This window comes from Pogona vitticeps, chromosome 1, assembly GCF_051106095.1.
Source record: "Pogona vitticeps strain Pit_001003342236 chromosome 1, PviZW2.1, whole genome shotgun sequence".
In the NCBI taxonomy this organism is placed as follows: domain Eukaryota; kingdom Metazoa; phylum Chordata; class Lepidosauria; order Squamata; family Agamidae; genus Pogona; species Pogona vitticeps.
In genome coordinates this window covers 262,881,443-262,906,501 of record NC_135783.1, presented here as the reverse complement: position 1 = coordinate 262,906,501, position 25,059 = coordinate 262,881,443, and the positions used below count along the sequence as shown (strand labels likewise).

General features: G+C 39.8%; 1 protein-coding gene across 10 annotated transcripts in view; it reads right to left on the bottom strand.

The window, feature by feature from the left end:
• Window positions 1-2,272: 2,272 nt before the first annotated feature.
• TUB (TUB bipartite transcription factor) overlaps window positions 2,273-25,059 on the bottom strand; it is a 173,327-nt gene continuing 150,540 nt past the window's right edge. For 7 of the 10 annotated variants that reach the window (XM_020801424.3, XM_078383906.1, XM_020801425.3 and 4 more), the window contains 8 exons: window positions 18,341-18,505; window positions 16,559-16,680; window positions 16,020-16,211; window positions 13,767-13,879; window positions 12,805-12,919; window positions 9,474-9,572; window positions 7,510-7,681; window positions 2,273-5,840 (listed from right to left, as the gene is read on the bottom strand). In XM_020801424.3, coding sequence (XP_020657083.1) covers window positions 5,707-5,840; window positions 7,510-7,681; window positions 9,474-9,572; window positions 12,805-12,919; window positions 13,767-13,879; window positions 16,020-16,211; window positions 16,559-16,680; window positions 18,341-18,505 — 1,112 coding nt within the window. In that variant the 3' untranslated portion in view covers window positions 2,273-5,706. The remainder of the gene's footprint in view (window positions 5,841-7,509; window positions 7,682-9,473; window positions 9,573-12,804; window positions 12,920-13,766; window positions 13,880-16,019; window positions 16,212-16,558; window positions 16,681-18,340; window positions 18,506-25,059) is intronic. The other 3 variants (XM_078383909.1, XM_078383910.1, XM_020801429.3) reach the window with 1 other exon arrangement.

The following is a 25,059-nucleotide window of genomic DNA, read 5'->3' as shown; positions in this document are numbered from 1 at the left end:
CGGTGAGGGGGACCTCCGGAGGCCTTCCAGGGCTTCTCTGCTGCCATGGGAGGCCTCTCAGAGGTCCCCCACTGATGCAGGCTTTCCCAGGGTGAACCGGGCCTACCGGGGCTTCCCCAGGTAGGCCCAGTCTACTCCCCAGGAAAGCCCGGTCCACCCTGGGAAAGCCTGCGTCGGCAGGGGCAGGGGACGTCCGAGAGGCCTCGGGCAGTGGCGATGGTGGCGGCGGAGGACTCCTGGAAGGCTTCAGAAATGTAAGGTCTTTATTTTCATTTTTGTGGAGGGGATTCTTGGGCCGGTTATAGATTAAATGGTTTTCAATGCATTCCTATGGGAAATGCATATTCGACCTACAGACTTTTCGACCTGCGGCCACCATTCCGATACGGATTAATTCCGTAGGTCGAGGATCCACTGTATATCTTCTGTCACCTGATCTTCAACTTTCACTGCAATTGTTTTATTGACAGAACAGCTTACTAATTATACACATACAGTAGGACCCCCTATTTGTCTTCATTCGTCTTGATACTTCTTCGTTGTTCACCTTCTCAATCCAAGCAATTCTTAACATTGCACAATAAATCCACAGTCCAAATGATAGTAAATCACTATCCGCTAATTCATTTATCCACTGCCTGAAAACACAAAATTAAAAAACCCAGAAATATAAATATGTATTTCCAGGGTATATTTATGAGAAGTGGTCAATAGAGGAAGCCAGAGACCATGCCATGTATAGTGTTCAATAATATCATATTTTTCAGCATCCATGGAGGGAGGGGCTTGGAGGTCCTACTGTATATCTTGAATTAAGACCTTTGTAAACCAGCAATTCCAGCAAGCTGCCATTTTGGCCTCTGTCCAAGGTTTTTTTCACTGTCAATAAAGCAAGCACACAGTTCTGTATCTACATCTAGTACAATATATTCTGTTGGTCTCTTACCTTCAAACAGGTCTTTAATGTATTCACACCATGATTTTACCACTGACGTTGGTAGTGCGCATAACCACTACCTTAGAAAACAAAAAAATATGTCCAATATATTGGATTGTGGTCTGTGTTCTTAAATTCATTTGTAAAATATAAACTGCTAGAAGTACTTCATCCAAACAATAAACTTTACTGAACAGAGTCAAGAAATAATATTCATGAAAATAAAATACTCTTGCTGGCTTAGGTTAAAGACTTATCTGGTCCAGCATCTCCTCCATCACAATGGTCAGCCAAATTCCTTTGGGCATGAAATCCCTCTCCCATGGCTCTTGTGCTTTAGGGATCTATAGATAAAGGTTTACAGATTTTTTTTCCTAGAGGTCTATAAAAGTCTGTAGAGCTCTTAGGAGAGATTGGCGTCTCAGACTTTCTGAATTCACTGTCCTTCCATCCAAGCAAGCAGATGTCCAGTGACATACTGCATCTGCCCCCAGGTGTTGTTTTAGAGCAGTGGTTCTTAACCTTTGTTACTCAGATGCTTTTGAACTGCAACTCCCAGAAACCCCAGTCAGTACAGCTGGTGGTGAAGGTTTCTGGGAGTTGCAGTCCAAAACTCCTCAGTAACCCAAGGTTAAGAACCACTGGTTTAGAGCATAACTAAGAGTTGTTGATATTCTTATCCTCCTTGAATGTCAGCATTATGGTAAAAGTTACCTTGGGAGTGCTACACTTTGCAAAATTCCTCAGCCAGCATAGGTGGCATGAGACATAGTTTTAAAAAGCAAAATTTCCAAGCTCTCTGCATGCCCTTTTCCTTTTAAAAAAACAACACAAATCCAAGTTAGTATTACAAAGGAGAAAACTTAATTCCATTCCACATTTCTTCACAAGATGGATGCATTTACAAAGTTTGACTTCCTTAAGACTCTTAGCTGTTGAGCTTGAGGCTGAGAGAATTTACTGAATGTATTTTCAGGCTTAAAGTGGGGGGGGGGGGTTTAACAAGGTACCTCAGCTTGCTTTTGGCAGTTATTTTTGTTTTCAACCAGAGCAGTAACAAAAGTAAAGTTATGCTGCACCTTTCCACCTCAAAATCTGACACCATATCCCCCCAAATCAAACTCTAAACTAAAACTTCGAGTTCTTTGGTGCTAAAATGTGGACCTTTGTCCGTGGTGACACAAGGCATCCTGCTGCTTGATTGATGCTCTTTTCTTCTTTATGCCAGAGGAATTTCATTCCATTCACAGTCTAAAACTGGCCGGAGCTTGTAAGAATTCTCCACTCCCTTGTTTTTATTATAAGGATCGTAGTGCTACCTGTTCAAAAGGGAGGTGGGATTAACTCCACGGTGCTTCCATAAACCACACACACATAAGGCAGAAGGAGAGACTGGAGGAAAGAATAGAAGCAGAAGAGAGTAGGCAGAACTAGGATCAGTGGAGGGGAAGAGCTAAAATGGTACCTTGTCTGCCTGTATTTCATCCTCCTCTCCTCACTATGAAGAAGGATGAGAAATGGGCAGAAGAAAGAAAAGAAAGCTGAAGTATGGGGCTTTAGAAAGAGCACACCATTGGTGAGTGAGTGGGATAAGCTTGTAGATGCAGTGCCACATTTATCTTTTGCTTCAAAAAGTTCTGGAAGGGGAAGAGGATTGGCTTCTAGATGCTGGTTCCAATATATCTATGCTCTGTAGGACAAATAGGGTGGTACAAGGTGGGGCAAATGGACTGGAAATGCCCTCATTTTACAGAAAGAACTGCAAGCCTTGAGAATCCTTTAATGGAATGATCCAAAGGATGAAGAAAGCATTGTTCCTGATGGTTCCAATAAACCCCCCTTCACTTTCAAAATGAAGCAATGAAGCAAATTTTTAAAAGAAGAAAAAAAGTATTAGTCCATGCACTGACTTGTCCACTGAATTCTCCTTATCTCCATTTTATTAAGGAATAATTTTTGTCCATTCAGCTAATTCTGTTCTATGTACAGCACAGATTCAGCTGAATGAACAAAATTACACAGTCTAGATGACTGTCCTTATAATGAGCCCTTTCCAGTCACTGAAGAGCTATAAACTAGAATGGATTGTAATTTTTTTTATTACACAACGGGTTAGATAAAGACATATAACTATGCTAACAGCAGACCTATTGAAATCAATGGAGCTTGAATCTGTCATGACTAAATTAGAGCTCATTGGTGAACATCTATTTTCTAGTCTTAGTCAGAGGAGAGCCACTGAATCAATTTCTGAATGGGGAATTCAAAGATTCAAAGGGCCTTAAAGGGAATACCAATTAAATTCTAGACACTGAGTTCAATGGGCTAAATCCAATTGTCATTTCCAGTTACAGGACAGCCACTAACCTCACTGGTACTTATGTAACTGTTGACTGATTTAGCCTAATGGCTCTACTAAATTTCATAATTCAGATGAATGGTTAAGATTTAAAGGCCAATGGGAGATTCCTATAGTGATTAATAGCCTCTCTGACTTGTACTCAGTGTTTTGAGGCTGCAACCTTACAAGAATATAATGTCTGCTGAAATTATTCTAATTAGCAGTACATCAGTGGAGGTCCATGAAACTGTGTCTCAAAGGTATGCAGAATTTCAAATAAATTATAAGTAAGTCTGGCTGCAAGTAACTCTGTTTAAGCCTGCAATGTTAACCTCCTCCATCAGGTTTTATGCACATTCCTAAGCAAGAGAACACCTGCAAAATTTGGGCTCTGGCTCTCAGTCAATCTACACTTTGGGGATCCCACATCTTGACACGTCTCCTTTACCTGCCCACAGGAAGCAATGTGTCACTGAACAGATAAAAGAAGTCAATGCACTTGTGGCTAGGTGAACTCTCCTTATTTTAGTTCTCTCCACAGTAGTGGCGGGATCACTGTTCCTCCATCATGTGATACTAGATCAGCGAACGTCTTCTGACTTAGCCGGGGGATGGCCATTTCAAAGTTAAGAAATACATTATATTTTGCCTACTTAGTGGAGCATTTATAGCACAACAGAAATGTCAACTTGAGCATATAAAAGGGTAGTTGAAAGGTCGGCATTCCAAAGTTGGCATAAGTACATGAGCATAAGCTGAGTTACATGCATGGAACTGGGTGAACATCAGCAGGACTCCATGCATGTATCCATTTTGCCCACTACACAGCCACATGCATGCCAGACACCCAAAGTAGTCCCTGTAATCAGTACACAAGTGTTCATTCCCAGCCTGATATCCATCTGCATGAAACATCTGGGACCTCTGTGCCTTATTTTCTCCCTTGTATTACCAGCTGCACGTAATGCCTTCCTGGTTAACATGCCCAATCTGCTTTCAGCATAGAACTGTGACTCAATATCTCCAGTACTTTAAGTTGAAAAAAACAAGGAAGTCAGATAAGTAAGAGGCTGTATTCTGACATTATTATCACAGGATATACTTATCACATTGAAATCAATTTGGATTATCTTATACAAGTTTCCTCTGCATGTAGCCATCAATATATCTTGGGGGGAAATTAGCCCCATCTCAGTCACTGGACGTTGACATGAATACAGAACTGAAACAGCGAGATAAATTTGGTAATTACATCTTATAATAGCTCCAGACTCTTCTAAACAACCACCTTAAAGAGAAATCTGTATGAAGAAATCTGTATCTATACTACGAAACGCCCTAACAAACTCATCAAAACAGATGAAGCTGCCTTATTGTGAGTCAGACTATCTGACCCAGTCTTATGGACCCTGATGAGCACCAAAGTCAGAGGGATAGAGATGCTCTTCCTAACCTCATAGCCTGCACTGAAATTTGGGGGTGGCAATTCCTGGTGTGCCAGCTCAATTCTGGTAACTGACCTGGTAATTAAATATGCCACAAACTGAACCTGAGACATCAGGCAAAGCACATGGCTCCTCTCTCTGACAAAATGAATTGCCCAAGTTTGAATTACTACTGTGATATACAGTAACATAATTTCTAGCATCTGTATGGCAATTTTGTAGAATCCGACACCTTCATTTGAAAAAGAACAATGAATCTCACTTGAAAAATGAGATTTAAATTAAAATACAATCTATGATACCTTGGCTTACAAGTGACTTGTGCAATATTTAACTTGTGCTTCCTAGTACACCCCCACCCATCCCTTGTCATAACAGCAACAAAAAATCATCAGGTCCCTTCCTCCTAAACAATAGAGCACAAATTAAGTTCAGTGTTAGCATTGAGACTAAATGCCACCGCCATCTATTTTCATTTCTAAAAGTGCATCTTTCCTCACCGTCTTGTTTCTAAGGTGGGTGACATGAAGCTCTCAAGGTATTAAATGTAATCTTGAGGTATGCTTACAGCCTCTGAATACTTCTTAAAATCCAAAAAACAGATTTGCTTTGTGATAGCTTTCATGGATTGAGTGGGGAAAAGACTCACCAGTCTCAATGATGCTTTGACTTAAGCCATGATACAGTACATCATGGCACATCTTCATAACACAAATGCAAAGGTAAGATTGGACTTCTATTTACACATCGCTGATGCCATTTTCAGAAAAATAGATAATAGATGAGGGGGTGAATTTCTTGAAAGTCCTGAATTTGAAAATATTCTCTCTCCAGAAAAAAGGTTGGTCTTTCAGAAAAGAAAATTTTACCTGCCCCACTACAAGTATGAAACCACTGACGATACCAGGAATTAAGTAGAGCTTTTGTTTTCTTCTTTCAGTCATAGCACAGTTTTGGCTGTAGTGAGGCTTGGCTGAGGTTGCTCATTCACAAGCCAGCTTGCTGTCAAAACTGGACAGGGCAATCGCAAAGGCCTGAAGTGCACACATTGGGTAGTTGTAGTCCATGGTGAAAATGTCTTCCGCCACACGGCCGAACTGCATCACTATATAGTCAGCTGGGAAAGACAACCCCAAATGAAACACAAATGAACATCAACAGAATTTTCAGTCAGCAAAACTATAAAACAGAGGAAGAGGAGGAGGAAAGAGTCCTTTTCCTCTCCCCAGTAAGCGGAAAGGTTAGGTTACGAGACAGTTTTCTTCAGAGAACTGAAAGGGGAGTGATTGAGCTACTGCCCAGCTGCGCATTTATCTGGCACATGGTACGGATGTCTTTATAATGGGTAGAGGCAGGAAACAAGAAAAAAGGATACAAAGAGGCAGCTCGGATGAATAGAGAAACCAAAGGCAGCTGCAGGAACCATGAAGAGCTGGGGCATCCTGTTCTTCCTGCCTTGGCTCCCCAACCTCAGGCCCCGATGGTACTCCTGCAGAGCAGGCTTCCAGCCTTCTGCAAGAGGACACGGGTTCTGCTTCATTAGAAATTAACCTTCACACATTATGCCTTGCAGCCAGGAGGGACTATAGCGACTGAGCTCCTGGGGAGTAAAGTGCTTCCTTCCTTCCCGAATGTTCTGGTCACTATGGGGTTGTACCCTCTGAAGCATGCACAGGTATGAGCTAGTGTGGGGTCTGGGCCTCTGGGGGGGGCTCTGCTTAAGATGACCAAGCCACTGCTGCCCATATGGCCGTACTCCTCCCACCTTGTCACGTTCTAGCCCTCAGTGAGGCATGAAACTCACTGGCTGAGCTTGGGCCAGCCACACCCTCTTTCTGCCTGGCCTACCTCACTGGGTTGTTATAAGATCTAAATGATAACCTACATGAGACGAGAGGAAAGGTGTCAGATAACAGATATAAACATAACAAACAAATGAATAAGTAAATAGAATTTGTCCAGGGGGAAGCAGCAGTAGAACAAAAGAAACTACAGCCGGAATCCTGTTGCTTAGCATAGGAAAATTTGTAACATTCAATCCGTTCCTTGCTGGCAAAGTAAGTTCTTTGCCATGATCTTTGAGGGCACATGCACATGCCCCAACCCGTGAACTGTGGCAACGGTTCTTTCTTTGCCATCTAGGAATGGACTGGATGCTATTTTTACACTAATCCTTAGAATTTCAGCCAATGTTTTTTAATGCTCTATAAAACTGCTACATTATAGAGCTGAACATTTATTGTCAAATTTAATTGTCCACTCCTATTAGGCTCTCCCTGAGATCTACTTGCTAATGTCTTAGTTCCTCATCTTTAGCTCAGTAGCATCTACTAAGCCAGTCTTTCCCAACTTGGCATCTTAACTCCCTAGGTTAATTCCCAGCATCCCAGACAACATGGTTAATGGTCAGGGAGGATAGGAATTGTCCAATAATATCTGGATCCTGAAGTGCTTGCCTAGAAGTCTACAGACACAACAAAATACAAATGAATTTTGTGTCAGAAGTTTTGATGTCTAGAGAGTATGACATTCATTCACTTTCCCTCCTTATACATATTATAAACATGCGAGGATTAGACAGTGAAAAGTAAACTATATCAAGCACAGAAGCATAGGGTTTTATACCCATTTTACACTATTAAATAAGAGTGCACTAAACATGATGAAATTCTGGCTGTAAGCAATTCAGCAGATCTCTCTCTTCAGAGTTTTTTCCACAGCTAATAAAAGACTGGACATAACTGAGCAGGATTTCCAACCAGTTTAGATAAAGAAGTCATACTTACGATCATTATCGTGAATAATTTGGAAGTTTTTCACGGAGGCCTGTGTGACACGACCGTGGAAATTTAAAACATAAGACTGGGTATCATCATTCCAGACGGGTGTTTTGTTGTGCAGCTCAATGACACTCTCTGTGTTTTTATTCTGCCACCTTGAGAGGAGTGTTTCATGTTCCTGCAGGAATCAAGAATATAACAGTTCGGCAAAGGGCAATTTTCTGCTTGTTGTTTGTGCAACATACAATTACCATCTCAAAACTCCTCTTAATATATATATTAAGAGGAGTTTTGAGATAGTAATTGTATGTTGGAGTATATGAGGAGTCAGTTATTTTTTATGCACAAAGTTAAAACTGTTTTATTTGCCCAGACATTTTAAATATAATTGCTGGCTTTTCTATCTGCCATTATGTTTACCTGCACATATTTTATAACTTGTATTTTAAAGTGGGTTTAAGAAATATATGGTAAACCAGCCTGCTGTGAATTTTCAATCAAAAGTGTTATTGAAATACTGCTATCAATGGAATGTGGTAAATGAAAAATAAATTGTATGTGCAAAGATAAAAATATGCAAAAAATTTCTGTTTGGTATGGTCAAAGCCATACCAAACCACTTCTAGAATACAGCCATAGGAGTACTTTCTCCAGTAGAAGAACCCCATTTTTCTTACAAGGTTATTATTTATATTTTAAACATAGGGGTTCTGTTTAGACTTGTTTCCTACAGCACATATATAACATGGCTACTCTGTAAGTAAGCCTCACAGGACACCAAAGCATGAACGTGACAATAATTTTGTAACCAAAACACACTCAAGAACAAACACACAGGTAGAAGCAAAGAAAATACCCTTCACTTTGGATGGAAGTGCATGTTTAAATTTATCAGGTAGAGACAAGGTTGGAATAACATGCTTCAATAAGATCAAATTCCATATGATTGGTGTTTGAATGTCAAGGCCTCCTGTACAAAAAGTACTTTTCCCTGACAAATTTCCTTATTCTACTGTTCTCAGTAGGCGATGTTAGAATGAAACCTCAGTGCCCACAATCAGTGCTTAACATTGCTTAACAAATCTACAACAGTGGCTCTGCAGATTTCAATCGAGTCATTTTAACAATTGACACCATATGCCACCTCTTCAAACCTCAGCTCTCAAAGCTCAACTAACTCTAAAAGGGGACAGGTGGCTGCCAAAGCAGGGACAAACAAGTGGCAGAAAAGGGAGATGAAGGAAGAGACGGAGGAAAGGCAAAGAGGAACAAAGGAAAAACTAATCTTTGGAAAGATTTTCCCAGTACGTATTTATTATATAAAAACTTTTTTTTAAAAAAAAGTTGTGTATTTGTTGTGAGATTCTGACTGTGGTTAAACTGCAGTACTCCAGCCAAAACTTTCTCACAACCCGGGTTCAACCCAGGCAGCCAGCCTGAGGTTCACTCAGCCTCCCATTATTATGAGGTTGGTAAACTGAGTATCCATCTTGCTGGAGGAGACAACGTGTAGCCAACATAATTAAAATGTAAACTGCCCAGAGAGTGCTTTAAGTGCTGTGGAGTGGTATATAAGTAGCACACTTTGCTTTTTGAGCTTTTCTAAAAACACCCTGTCATCAGAATCAATATTACTGTAAACATGTGTTATAAGGTGTCAGCCAGCCTGACAGATCCTGTGCCATCATCAGCACCATCTGCAGAGAAAGCTACATGGCTCTCGGTATCAAGCATGGAGGTCTGCACATATACTGTCAGCCTGCTGCTGTAAATTAGAATGTAGATATGTCCAATCATTTATCATAGTTATTTTTCTTACATTCACTTGATTAAATCCACACAATTCTAGAGCTCCTGAGACCAGAGTGTCATGCCCTTAATCAAAGGGGCTGATGGGTCATTGATTAAATGCACTCGTGGTCATTGTGGCTGCACTAAATTATTCAATTTAAATAGACATAATTACTTACATTGCGTGGTCTGATGGAAACTCTCTCATGGTCCATATTCATCCCTGGTATGATGACACTCATTTTACGAGGACCTTTAAACCCCAAAACATTTGTTTCCTGTTTTCACGTGAGAAGAGAAACACTTTGAACATCACATACTTTTTACGTTTGATGGCATTCTTTCAAAACAATATGGTGACAAAACAGTTCTTAACCTATCCAATGATTTTGTTACAAAGTCAGTTTACAACTAACCAATATAGTTGGGGAAAAGCTTCATTTTACCTTCTAAGCTCAGGCAGAAAAGATAATGTCCGGCTTCCAGAAAGCATAATCAGTGCATCATTGATAGGAACAGACCATGTCATGCTGGCTACAGCTGTGATGGATGAAATGCTGTTTGAACAGCAAAATATGTATCTAGCAGCTGGCAGTTAAATTTAGCCCTGTCACTGTCCTTATCCAAGGTCTAGCTTATTTTAACAGTTGAAGAAATAATTTCAAAGCCTCTGTGTATATTTTTGTTCGCAGTTATGCACACGTATTCATTCAAAGAGAGCTCCAGAACAGAAATGATGGAAGCACTGTTTGTTAATTATGAACTCAGCCCCGCTGCAAAGTTTTACAAGACCTAAGCTTCATAGAAATTGATGAAAAAAACAAGAACAGCTGGGTTCTTTTCCTAGCTTGCCAATTAGCAAGCTGGACTCTCTCCCTGCAGTTCTGACAGTGACCATTAGGTGAAGCTGCAGATTTATCAATGACTGTTAGCAACATCCCAGTGGAACCCCAAAAGTTTTACAGCTACTCAGGAGCTTACTTTGCTCTTAAATAACAGGCAAAATCCTGATGATGATTTCACTGAATAATTCTTGATGGCAAATGGCTGCTAACTAACAAAATACATAGGTCACATTTACATGGCATGAGCCTGATCACAAGGCAGATGTGCACCACATAATGTGACCAGCACTTCCTTAAGTAGCAGCCATTTGTCACGGCAAGCTATACAATATAACTTAGCACAGACATAAACCACCAGCAGGATTCTGGTCAACAAGACTTTAAAAATGCAACAAGAAACATGCAACCCTAAGATTAAGTGACAACGTACTTCTGGACAGGTTGCAAACAAGTGGATAACAGTTGGAAAGTTTTCCATCATTACATACATTAATTGGAATAACTTTTTTCCCAAAAAAATGATCATCCAGTAAATCAGTTTTTACTAGCTACCCTGTAATGAGACCTTGATTACACATGCAACCAAAAACAAATTACACAAAAAAGAATTTCTAAAAACCACCTATTAGGTAGAAACCTAATTCTGATGTTTGGGATTCCCCTCCTACAGCAAAAATTAAAAAAAAATCCAATTAATAAAGGTAAAGGTTCTCCTTGACATTTAGTCCAGTTGTGTCCACCTCTAGGGCGCAGTGCTCATTCCTGTCTCCAAGCCGTAGAGCCAGCATTTGTCTGTAGACAGTTTCCATGGTCACATGGGCAGCATGACTAGACATGGAACGCAGTCACCTTCCCACTGTCGTGGTACCTATTTATCTACTCGCATCTGCATGCTTTCGAACTGCTAGGTTGGCGAGAGCTGGGACAAGCGACGGGAGCTCACACCATCACATGGATTTGATCTTACAACTGCTGGTCTTCTGACCTTGCAGCACAGAGGCATCTGCAGTTTAACCTGCAGTGCCACCACATCCCACATTGAGGGAAGGGCAGTGTTTAATAACTTCAAACATATAAGCAAGCAACACTTTTCTGGTGGTGGTAGCTGGTTTCCTCTTCTTTCCTCTTACTGATTGATTGATTGATTGATTGATTGATTGATTGATTGATTGATTGATTACATTTATTACCCCCCCTCATCTAGACCAAAGTCTACTCTACTGATCTAGAATAGAGATGGGAAACGCCACTATAAAGAATTCTACCTCAAGAAAGAGTTTATTTTTAAATAGCAGGACTGAGCCCAGGCATGTATGAAAGAAAAAAGTGACTGACAGCAGTGAGAGCATCTTTCCTTCACCACTGAAGATATTCAGCCAGCTGTTATATAGCTAGAATTAGTAGCAGCCATTTCCAAGGCAGAGAGAATAATTTGGAGCCTGATCTAAGGGCCACCCTGGCAAAGGCTTCTCATTTTATAAATTAAATGCTGACTCAGATGTCTCTCCAACCCTGTGATTCTTCTGTACATTTGGCAATCCGTTGTGAAGTAACTGCCAACCTTTGACTTTGCTTGTGCAGCTCGAACCTGGCTGGATGACTGAGAAGGACAGGGGAATCAGTAATCTGCTTGACCCAGGCACAGCCAATCAGCACGTGATCGGTAAGAGCTCATAGTACACCATGTGCAGAGCTGGGCATTTTGCATCATGTATATTAGATGCTCATTCCAGCAAGCTATCGTGGCTCAAGGAAAACCTAGGACTTGAACAGAAACGGATCATTCAAGGGTAAAGAAATCTTGAGAACATCTGTGCTGTCGCTAGATGACTCATTGCAACAACCTTTGCTGTCAATGAAAAATTAATGTAGATTTCCTTATCTTGTGGACAGAATGCCTCAATTATTGCTATCATTTACTCTGGTTTTTCACCAGAGCAACACCCCTGATTCAATGTGTAGTAAACTGTTGTCTGTTTATACAAGTAGCCCAGCTATCCAATAATTAACTAAAGAAACAGTGTCTGATTTGTAGAACTGTGTTACCTACACTTCAGTTAAGTAAGGGAAAGGAACAGCATTAAGTTCAGCAACCATTTTTATCAAATAACTATGTCCTCGAATTACAGATGGTCAGAGTGTACATTTGGGTAGTTCATAAGAACAGTTTGAAAATAACTGCTGTGTGTGTGAGACAGGAAGATACAGCACTTGCATGTAGTGAAAAATGTTAGTTTATCATAACATGATTTTCTTTGCCTTCATATCTTTGACTATTCTTTGTTTTGTGACTGATTTGATTATTAGGGAATGTACCTCTGAGGAAATTCTGGCATGGGAGCAAAAAAGTGGTTACTCCTAGTGAAACGCTCATTCCTTTTAATGTCTAGTTTGACCCCATGTCACTCTATGTGACAAATCATACATATTTTTATCACTGTGATAAATATAAATATTTATAGAAATATAAAATATATTTTTACCATTGTGATAAATATACCACTGTGATTTATGGGATATAGCAAATCAGCAAATGAGGAAGTCACTCCTCGATCATCAGGGTGTTGAAGGACCAATATAGCTTCATATGCCAGCTTCACTGGTATAGATTATTAATTAGTCTACTGAAATGCATTTTGTTACTTTTCTGATGAACAGTACTTACATAACAAATAGCAGCCAACTCCTGGCGCAAATTACTGGCCTCCAAACTCAGTGTTGTTTTCATTGGGTTTACTCCATTATCATAAACTGTAAACTTAGTCCCCATAAGATTTGATCTATGAGAGAGGAAACAATATATTACTTTATTATCCAATGTGCTGTTGAATTCATTGGCATCATCTGAGCCTCAATCACTCATAGACTGTGAAAAAACAATTCTACTTGATAATTTGATACAGAACAAACTCTAGAAAGCAGGAATGCATAACAAGGAGTATTGTCAGCTGGGTGCTTTTAAGATGTTAGATGACTGCTATTGTTTTTCCCTTAATCTTTTCTTTTTCTTATTAAAACTTCTGTTCATAAAAAATTGAGTTGCCACACAAACAGAAGGAGAGAGACAAAGTTTTGAGAAATAAAAAAGAGGGTTTAAAAAAACTAACATGTTTAGCCAATTTATTTTGTGGTCTTCTTCAGGCACTATTAAAAAGAAGAAAGAGACAATGCAATACTCACAGTGATCACATATTTGTACAATAATACGCTAAAACATCACAGTCATAATACAGTTATATATACCATTATTTTAACAAGGTATACAGAGTTCTCTTGCAGTCTGTTTTGTGGCAACTGATGATAGTGGGAAGAAATTTCAGTCTTTACCAGTCATCTCTACAGTAATCTGTTTTGTGCTTTAAATTAGTGAGAACAAGCATTTTCAGGATTTTAATGACTTGCCCAGGGATACAATAATCACAAGGATGTAGGGAGGGTCTAAAAATTGTGAGCTCTAAAAAACAAGAAAAAAGGTTCCAGTTTCTTGCCACATTATGGGATGAGGTACAGAGATTGCTCAATTCTTGTGAGAACTCATATAAACTTCAACTTTTCATTACACCAAGGGTGATATTAATAAGTGGCTTATAACTATGCACAAACTCCAGGAAGTTTGGTTTCATTTACCTCAGTTTTCCAATAAAACTCTCTCCTCCTCGTGACAGGTCTGTTGGGTCAATGGAGATGAGGTAATTTGAGGTTTTGCTCTTCTTTCGTTTCCTTCCAGCTAACAAAAATACCTGAGAAATTTGAAAACTTAAAAGTTACATTCTATGCAGAATTTGAAGAACCATTAGAAAAAGAATCTAATTTTCTTGCAGCTTAACATCACCAGCAAAAATATAAACAGTCAGAATGAGAGTTAGCAAAAACAGATTAAAAAAAACAGCACTGGAAATCTCTCTCTCCAATCTATTATTTATGATTTAAATAATTAAATGTAGGACACATTGTTAAATGTTTAATTTGAGCTTGAGTAGTATTCATCAAACAGATGCCAGTTCAGGCCAGAATCAGTTGTCATCTGAAGATTCTAAGCATGACATCTTCTAAGGACAAGGTGTAAGCTAAAAGAAGGGAACCTGAAGTCATGTGGGAATAAACACCTCTGTATTTTTCTCAATCTCATATTAATTACCTAAAATTATGAGGATGGCTAAAACACAGAGAAAAGCAAGTATACAAATAAATAAAAGTGTGCATTGCACTGTATTACATTGCATTGAATTGCCTTGTGTTGCATTGCATTGCATATATCACCATGGTTTACATACACTGCTGTTTATTTAGAAGTAATATGCAGTGTTTACTTTATGGTTGTTGTGGGTTTTTCGGGCTCTTTGGCCATGTTCTGAAGGTTGTTCTTCCTAACTTTTCGCCAGTCTCTGTGGCCGGCATCTTCAGAGGACAACACTCTTGTGGGTTTTTCGGCCAAAGAGCCCGAAAAACCCACAACCATTAGATCCCAGTCGTGAAAGCCTTCACGAATATAGTGTTTACTTTTTAAAAAAATTAGAGTGCGTATCAGCCTTAAATTGAGCCACTTCATCAGTTTACAATACTGTACACATACTGTAAAACTGAGTGTTATGCATAAGTGGCTTCATGCTTTCAGATTATCTGTCTATGGCATACCATCAGAGCACTAAAAATGGGGGAAAGGTTGTAGCTATTAACAGAATACAACGTTTGTATGCAAAAGGTCTCAGGTTCAAACTCTGAATGCTCCAAAAAGTGGAAACATCTCTGGCTGAAGCTCTGATTGTCAGTCACTACAGTCAATACTGAGTGGAGTTTGTAGATGTTATTTTTGGATTATAATCACCAGAATTCCCTGTTCAGTATAACCCAATGGCCATTGTGGCTGGGGAAATTATGGTAGCTGTAGTTTTACCAAAAAAGTAACTTTTCCAAGCCCTGATTTACTGCGTTAGATGGTGTGACTGAATATAAGGCCATTTCCTATGTTTCTTATTGTTTGACCAAAAAACCTTCTAGACACTTGGGAAGCCACCAAAATGAAAGTTCTCCCTGTGGTCTCATACAGCATTTTTCTAGGACATCTGAAAATCACTTCTATGTGTCCACAGCCCTAAAAAGATGTCATAAAATATGCAACAGGCCTTCCACGTGGATGTGCTCTCTGCTGCATAGAGCATGGAAAGCAGGCCAACACTAGGGCAAGATGCCTCCCCTCGGACCATGGGCAGCCTATACCTGGAACTTATTCCAGTGTCCACTACACTACACTGATAATGGGTGAACTGGTCCCACAGTATCTCTCTATTTGTGACCGGAACAAGACGAAAACGTTTAAGAAACCCCATCCTTATTCTGTGTGACTATTTTCATAGGGCTACAACTTGCCCCAATGAAACTGGACATTTAAATATTTCTGCTGTATTTAAATAGAATAAATACCATATACATTTAATCTCATTGTTAAGGGTGTGGCTTAAAAAGACTTTTGCATCAAGAAAATATTAAAATAAAATTTTTGATTTGAATGCACAAAACTGTGCAAGCTTATTATTGGCATGTTGATGCTTAGAGGGCAATGCAATGACCGTATGCACACCGCATGGTGCTGATCATAAAGACTGTAAGGAACAAAGAAAGGGCTGGGCACTAGGGTGTGATCTGGTATTCAACTTCCCACCAGAAATTGTACTAAGTTCAATGGGAGACAGTTCTGTAGGATTTTAACCCTTTCAGCTTGCAGAATATACCAAATTCACTGCTAGATATTCTCACAGGTAATGGAGATGTGGGATGGAAGAAACAAAGTAGGACCATAATTATTCTTCCACTTCTACAATTCTGTAAGTCTATTGCTCCTTGTTCTGTTTATTGTTTCATATGTATAATATGCCATATGACCTTTTTACCATCCTCCCTTTCCAAGTGGAGGTAGTACGTCGGGTACATTCCGCGGTCCATTCCCTTCTTGTCTCTTGTGATTCGGCATTTGACGGTTACACCCTGAGGAGCCGGTCTCACAGCAAATTCCTCCAGGTCATCCACCTCTATGATAGGGTTGTTAGTCGAAGGGCTGGGCCCTGAGGCTGTTTCCTAGAACAGAAATGAAAGCTACAAAGCATCTGGAATACAAACAGCGGGATCAAATCTTCTTAGTAGTAAGCTGGAGCACAAAGAAGATGGGCACTGGACAGGCTGAAAGACAAAACCAGGGTAATCCAACAGGCTGTATGGCTCATTTTCTGTGATGAGCATCACATCTAGAATGGAAGAGGAGAGGCACCTGGGAGCAGTTTGGAAATGGGAACAATATAATTCATCAAAGGCCATACAGCATGTGAATACTGCCATGACATGTCTGAATATGAGAGCATTCTAAAATCCAAGCCCTTGAGACAGGTTTTAACCCTCACCCAGTCCCATCACACCTGATTTCTTACCTTGTTTGACTTCTTGCTTGTTGCAGAACCTGGTCGGGTATTACTATTTAACTGTGAGGAACTCGAGCTGTCTTCATCCTCCTCATCCTCTTCTTCATCGAAATTCATGCTACTTGAAATACCTGAAGGAGATCCATCACATTTTCAGAAAAGAAATGACTAATCTATATTTTGTTTTATATCTGTTGTCCTTAGTATTGAATATATATATATCCCTTTGGGTATAATGTGTCTTCCATCTGCATCATACAGCTGTAACAGATGGTAAAATCCACTATTATATTCTGCTGAGACAACAGAATATAATAGCAGATTATAAACCAACAGGCCAAATGCTGAATTAGGCAGACCACTGGTCCACAGCAGCACCACATGTCCTTATGTTCATATTGCTGCATAATATTACCATCTAGTATCTCAATTGTAAATAGGTATGAGTGTACAGGAAAAAGAAAAGATACAGCTTCTTTCTTCTATGTAGTATTAGCATTCTTGTCACACAAGATCATACAATATGTCAACAAAGCAAGGGTGGGCAAAGTGGGTTTCCAGAAGACCAGATTTACTCTCCATACCCTGGTGCCTCCACACCCTTGCTCCCTCACATCACTGACACTTTGCTTCAAATCTTTTTTTCCCCTCAAGGATTCCTCTTTGTCTTCTGGCTATGTTTTGGGAATCCTGTCCTCACTGCACCCCATAGTTCCTCCCCCCTCACAAAAATTATAAAAGTTTAAGCAACAAGAGGGTTTCTCATTTTTAAAAAGATCAACATTTTTCAAGGAAAAGGTTGTGGGGTTGTAGGAAAAGAAGGTAGATTGCTTCAATAAAGGAAGCCTTAGAAGATGTAACCAAGGCTGCTAATGGCAAGACTTTGTGGAGGTCATGAATTTATAGGAGTACCATAACTTGAAAGTGACTTGATGGCACATCTCACAGTTACTGCATTGTGGCTCCTACTTCTCAATACAATGCCGATAAAGCTGCTTAAGCCTGGTTCCTTTTGATGACAGTTAACTGCAGTGATTCTATCTAAAAGATGGAATCGTTGTTACAATGTAGTATTCTGTGGGTTTGAACTGATTCAGTAACAAAAGAAAATTGAAATCTAAGTGGTTGAACATTTCCCACAAACTGATCCTGCTGCTCGGGTGTCTTGATAAGGAGTACATAAAACCACTGGCATTTCTTTCTGTTTCCAGCCTGTTTAACATAAAGTAAGAGTTTCTTTATGCTCTCCGGGGAGCAAACAGATATTTGCTAATGCTGGGCTTGCAGCACATCCTTGCTTACCATCAAAAAACCAATTGTAAGAATTATCGGTCATGTTTTTACTAGCATTTTTCAGACCTACTATGTATAACAGGAACATTAACCTGGTGGTAGGGGCAGGACTTTTAAAAGAACCGCACTTATTCCACATATCCACATGAGTAACTAAGCTGGCCACCAAAGCTTTTATTTCCATATTAGACTGCCCAAGCTTTCTTATTGATAACAATCACACAGCTAAGTCTCTCTTATATAAAAGTTGGCATAATCCATTAACATTAAGGTGGACCCTCACTGTTCACTGTTCTTATGTAACTCCTTCCCACAAAATATCACAATGGACTGACATCCTCTAAGAAAAATCTCAGTTAGAAGCAAGTGAAAATGTCAGCTCATATTTTTCTCTAGAGCAAAGATATGAAGATGTGATTCTTGATCATTCACAAACCAAACCTCTGGATAATATAAATAGAACAAACCACTGAGAACGTAAGTTTACTGGATCTTTACCTTTCTTCTGCATTGTTAGTCTAAGGTCTTGCTTGCCTTGTTGTTGATTGGTAGTTATTATCTCACTATCATCCTCATCTTGACAAGTCTCTCCAACTGTAAGAATTTGAACCCGGCTCCCTATTTCCTGCACATCGTCTTGAAAAGCAGCTGGACCATCAATTCCTACCAGGCAGCAAACATGAAACTATGTTAACTATAAAATAGTAATACGCACACTTAACTAAGAGGACAGATCTATTGACCAATTTCAACTATAGAGCAAAACATTTTTCAGGCAAAGGAATGCTATTCGGTCATTATGAGCTATTCCTGGAGTCTGACCCTACAACAAAGAAACCATGATTTGGAAGGGTACTGAACAAAAGTACAGCATGCCAAAACTTGGAGAGTGTCTATGTGGGAGACACAAGTCGTAAGGTACTGTATAATTATTTTTTTCTGCTAAATTGCCTGAGGCATTTCAGCCTCTTACTATCCTATGGACTTCTTCTGGGGGCTACAAACATACACAGAATAATTCAAATAGCTGTACACAATGGTTAAAATCCTGTTGCTTAGCATAGAAAATCACAACTAGAGTAGGCCCACTGAATCAATGGATATTTGATGAATCAATTCCTCCATGAGTATCACTGATTAAATGGGCTACTCTAGTTGTGACTTACTTTGCTAAGCAACAGGATTTCAGCTTATATATAAAAGACAACATGTTAAAGACATTTATATATTCTCAAATAATTTTTTTAAATGTCAGTTTCTCATTAGTGACTTGCATAGGAGACTTTTTAAGCAGGCATTTCTGCAGATTGTTGTCTCTGACCAAATATGTACAGACCATATATTACCATACACATACATCTGAATGATTCAAACATTTCTTTGAGGTTCATACAAGTTTTGTGTTGTTTTCTCTATATTGTATTTAACTATTTGCATTTTTAAAAATGTTAATGCATTTTAATGTTGTGCACCTTTGTAGCCTTCTGAAAGAAACCATACAACACTAACAGGGCCTAACCCATTGGATGTTTTCATAGCAAACATAATTTAGCAGCATTTTGAGAAGTGTGTCTTTCACAAAGGAAATCATTTCTCCAAGTTGGCCCATGTTTTCCCCCTCAGTGGTGAGGTGGAACCCTTCTGCTTGCCTACGGGAGCTCTGAGCCCACTCTTCCAAGTTAGGCTATGATAAAAGCTGAGAAGTTCATTCTTTCATATATACACACCTAGCCTCTCAAGAAAAATGTGCAAGGGACTAGCTCTGCTTTCCACTGCCTGGATCCAGAAATGCTTCAGTCCATTGACAAGGAGTGTCAGAAGGTCCTTTCATTAGAGACAGAGGGAAATGGAAGTGGGATACCTTGCCCTCAAATAGCCCCTGAATGTCAAACTCTTCTACTTGGCTGCTTAAAGCACCTGAATATCAGATAAAGACTGTTCTCATTCAGAAAATCCTCCAAACCAAATTCAAAACCAAACTGTAGAGATAACATTTCATCTTCCTTCCACAAAAGTCTGCCTTTACCATTTTTAAACCATTACATCAAGATAAAAAGAGTAAATGCATTTCAGCTCCTTATTAAGATTTTATGCTCTTGCTTCTATCTCAGACTCATTTTGAAAGATCACTTCTGTACTGATACAATCTGCAGTCTTTTGATTTCTCTGAATAATAGTCTTCACACTTCTACAAAACTAATAGAGATGGATATTGGAAACTATTACTAATGTGCAGTTGGTTATTATTGCAAAATGTCAACATTTTAATAACTTTCCCTGCTGAGACTGAACACAGACAGGGAAGAAAAAAAATCTAATCACACTGGGCAAATATTACTTAATTCCCTTTCAAGCTTTTAACTTCAATTTTCTTCACCCAATTTATTTTCTTTTAAATGAACTTAGTTAATTTAAATAGCAATATTGAATGTACAGGTTTGAATTAAATTTGCACAACCAAGAAATGACACCAAACAGTGAAATTATATGATGTATTAAATACGTGGCTTGCTACTAGATCTTCATTTTCCTTTTTGTTAAAGTCTATAAGTAAGCACATTAGTCTTTCATCCAGATCACAAGCCTTGCACATTTAAGCCTCCATCCAGATTCTAATTCTTTGAAGAAATCTGAGTTGGATCATTAATTACATACTGAATCCCCCCATGCTTATTTGGAAAGTAAAAAAGACCAAAGGTTAGGATCCCATCCAGTCAAGCTGCTCACACAATAGTTCATTGCACAAGTGTTTCACATTTAGAAGCTTGTGTAAAGTGACACCTCAGAACTGTTTTGTACATTCAAAACCCCATTAGTTTGGTCACAATCTCCTTGATCCCTTTTTGTGAAATGGCAGGTCAGCAGATCAAGTAGAGCTACGCCAGCCAAGCATTATACTCCACCAATTTTCAACCAGATTCCAGCCAGATATGTTACATATCTAATGCAGAGTAAAATTTAAGCCTATGAATTTGCAACAAAGATTCATCAGTGTGAAGCACCTAACCAATTTACTCCAATTTAAATTTACAAACACCTGACAAGAATGTCTTCTGGGAAGCCAGACAATTATGTGTAGTACGGCCATCGTCATTCAAGCAAAAAGTAGCCTTGGAAACCAATTCATATTTTACAGTGCAAACTTTCTTTTCAAGCAGTTCCTTTTACTGGAGGTTTGCCAAGTTTAAGAATAGCCTAACTCTTTTCCCGTCTGTCTGGAGGCAAGCCTCACTGTGTTCAGCAGGACTTGGGTAAGTGCATCAAGGTCTGCAATCCTATAGTCTCATCACCTCTGTACACCTCTTTAAAACATGCATGCAGACTTTCTCTTCAAGCATATTCTGACCTGAAAACAAACTGAAGGATCAAATCTTATGTTGAATGAATACTATATACAGTAAATAATGGTGCTGGGCAATCTCTACTAAACACTTCTGTACCAATAAAAAGCAAATCTGCGGGACAAAACAATTATTATATTAAACAAATTAATTAAATTGCTAAAATATTAAAATGATGTCCTCTCCTTTAACAGCAACAGCAGGGACCCAAGAAAGATTGGGGCTACAGTTCATATCAAAAGAAGGTTCAAGCCTCCTCCCCTTCCTCATCACAATTCTACTGAAAAGCACCCTACAGATCACTTCCCTCTTGCCCAAGGCATGAAGCTCTGACTGGCACCAACAGCTAAGTCAGAGTTGATAAACTGTCCCTCATCCCTAATGTCCTACGTGCACAACCATGCCAGGATTCTTTAAGCCGTTTAAGAGTTCTTTTCAAAACTCTGAGGGACAGTTGCAGGAATTCAAGAAAGCATTCCTCTGCCATGTTCATGATCTTCCTCTTTGGTACTGTTTTAGTTCATTTAAAGAGCCTCGTGGTGCAGTGGTTAAACCGCTGTACTGTAGCCAAAACTGTGCTCACAACCTGGGGTTCAAATCCCAGGTAGCCGGCTCAAGGTTGACTCAGCCTTCTATCCTTCAGAGGTCGGTAAAATGAGTACCCAGCTTGCTGGGGGGGGGGCAATGTGTAGCCTGCGTAATTAACTTGTAAACCGCCCAGAGAGTGCTTGAAGCGCTATGGGGCGGTATATAAGCAGCACGCTTTGCTTTGCTTTAGTTGATCCATCTACTGTAGAACTGTTCTCAAGGGACTCATACCTAATCTTAATCCTAACCTTCTCCTCATTTCTGGGTAAAAAGCCATACTTCTTCAGCCATGGGGGAAGAAGACCTCCCGGAGGAAGTGAGAAGGAGGAGCTTTGCCACAAATTGAAGAAGCAGTGTCAAAACACAGAAGAGTTACGAGTAGATGGGGACACTGCCTGTACACCACGTAACATTTCACAGGCCAGGCACAGCAATTGCACAAGAAGAATCTTGTCAGAAAGCACCCTGCACCATTGAGAAAGAGGGACACAGAAAGAAGGGAATGGAGAGATGATGCAAGGATCAGTGGTCATAGTCAGACATATCTAAATATGCTGGGCTGGGTTCATGTAAAAGTCTCATCTAACTTAGAATTCCCATTTACTTCGAAAGAATGTTAGTGGGGCAAATATATTCTGGATCCAACTCAATTATCTGAGCAGATGCACTGGCAGATATGGCTTAAAGCTTTGCACAAAGGGAGACTTGCAGACGCAGTTGCAGCTAGCCCCAAAGAGAGGCAGAAGCAAAAGAAAGCTCTGCAGGAAAGTACTATAGCAGTATTACGAAGAAACTACTTGGATTCATCGGATGTGAAGGTCATTGATCTTTTTCCTGGCATATTTACAGCATTCAAAAGCCTCATGTGCAATGACAGCTGCAGAGTACAATTGTGAAGCACTGCTACCCACTCACCCCCAACATCATTGCCATCTGGGCTGAAAAGTTGGTAGTGTAATACTTCAAATAAACCCTGGACTTCCTCAACATTAAGAACAATGATAGGTTAGCAGTAAAAGAAAATATATTCTATTAAACATTTTCCAGCTATGTACAACTGACCAGTAAGGCATTGCACTTTCATGCAATCCAAACGTCAGTGGGCCAAGTAGACAGATAATGTTTCAAATGTTTGCCTTCTTAAGAATCTAAGAGATTAAAGCTTTTTCTTAGATTACTTCTACTGATAAATGTGTGGGGGTGGGGGGTAGCAAAGTTAGCATGGCATCACCTAATCTGCCCCTCATTGCCCATTTTTAGCATTCTGTTTCAAGCAAAGGTATAAATTAGGAAAAAGTACAGGGTACTTTACAGAAGACTGATTCAACTCTGGTTGTTACTTAGACAGAACCTCCAGACTCAGTGGAAGTACACCTTGGAAAGTCAAAAGCTATGGATATAAATGTAAGTCAATACCATGTTCCTGCGTCCTGAGCTGCATAGAGTTGATTTGCTATAGTGAGACAATTCTGTGTCCTTAAGTCTTCCTGAAACTGATCTGGATAGAAACCTAATGCTTTCTTATCTCTAAGCCATTTCTATGTCCCACCCACCCAAATTTTTTTAAAGATCATTTTTTTCTTTAAAATAATTGCTGCCATGCCTATGTTTAATATGGTTGCTGTTATGCCTACTGTTAAACGTGGACATCTTAGTAGTTTTGTCACCTGATTTATATTTATTGAAAGGTCCCAAAAGGGGAAATGTACATGTGTATGAGTAGCAAATACGTAACAGCCATTCTGAAACAGGCAACTTTCATTAAGACAATGGCAGAGGGAGAAAGACAATCCCCTACTTTCCTGCACACCTTGTTTTCAATTCAAATTTTGTATCAAGCACACACATACCCAGTAACAAATACGCTGATCAGCTACAACATTAAAACCACCTCCCTAATATCGTGGAGGTCTGCCTCATGTTGCCAAAACAGCGCTGATGCGTCAAGACATGGACTCCACAAGACTTCTGAATGTGTCCTGTGATATCTGGCACCAAGACATTAGCAGTAGATCCTTTAAATCCTGCAAGTTGCAAGGTGGGGTCTCCATGAATCGGATTTGATGTTCTAGCACATCCCATAGATGCTCCATGGGATTGAGATCTGGGGTATGTGGAGGCTAAGGCAACACCTTGAACTCTTTGTCATGTTCCTCAAAGTAGTCCTGGACAATTTTTGCAATGTGGCATTGTCTTTTTAGACCACTGGCTGATTCCCTTTTTAGATTACTTTCCTGATCTTCACCCTATTTTCTTGAATGATCGCTGTGCTCTGCTCACTGAGGCAGTGGTACTTAACTGAAATTTTGAAACTTACTGTTTTGTTGCCTTATAATGTTGAACTCTTCTTTACCCCATTCTCCAAATAATATGTATTACTTTTCATGATTTTGTACTTCCTCATTAATGTTGATTGTGTCTATTTCCCCTGAGTTTCTGCCTAATGCCAATAAAGACTTATTGTATCGTATCATGTGGCAGGGTGCACTGTCCTGCTGAAAGAGGCCACTGCCATCAGGAAACATCGCTGCCATAAAAAGGTGTACATGGTCAGCAGCAATCTCTAAGTAAGTGGTACATGTCCAAGTAACATCCACGTGAATGCCAGGACCCAAGGTTTCCCAGCAGAACATTGCCAAGAGCATAATACCATATCCACTGGCCTGCCTTCTTTCCCTAATGCACCCGACTGCCATCTCTTCTCCAGGTAAATGACACACACAAACACCCATCCATCCATCTGATCTCAAAGAAAACATGATTCATCAGACCAGGCAACCTTCTTCCATTGCTCCATGGTCCAGTTCTGATGCTCACATCCTCATTGGAGGCACTTTTGGCAGTGGACAGGGGTCATCATGGGCATTCTGACCGTTCTTCAGCTATGCAGTCCCATAAGCAGCAAACTATGATACATTGTGTGTTTTGACCTCTTTCTATCAGGGTCAGCATTATGTTTTTCAACAGTTTTTGAACTTTGGGCACTCCCAGTCTTGAGGCCAGTTCACCAGTTGTCCTTTCTTGCATCACTTTTGGTGAGTACTAACCTTTGCATACTGGGAACACACCACAAGACTTGCTGTTTTGGAGATGCTCTGACCCAGTTGTCTAGCCATCACTATTTGGTCCTTGTCAAAGTCACTCAGATCTTTTTGCTTGCCCATATTTTCTGCTTCCAATGCATGTTCACTTGCTGCCTAATATATCCCAACCCGACAGGTGCCATTGTAATCGGTGCTATTCACTTCACCTGTCAGTGGTTTCAATGTTGTGGCTGATCAGTGTATA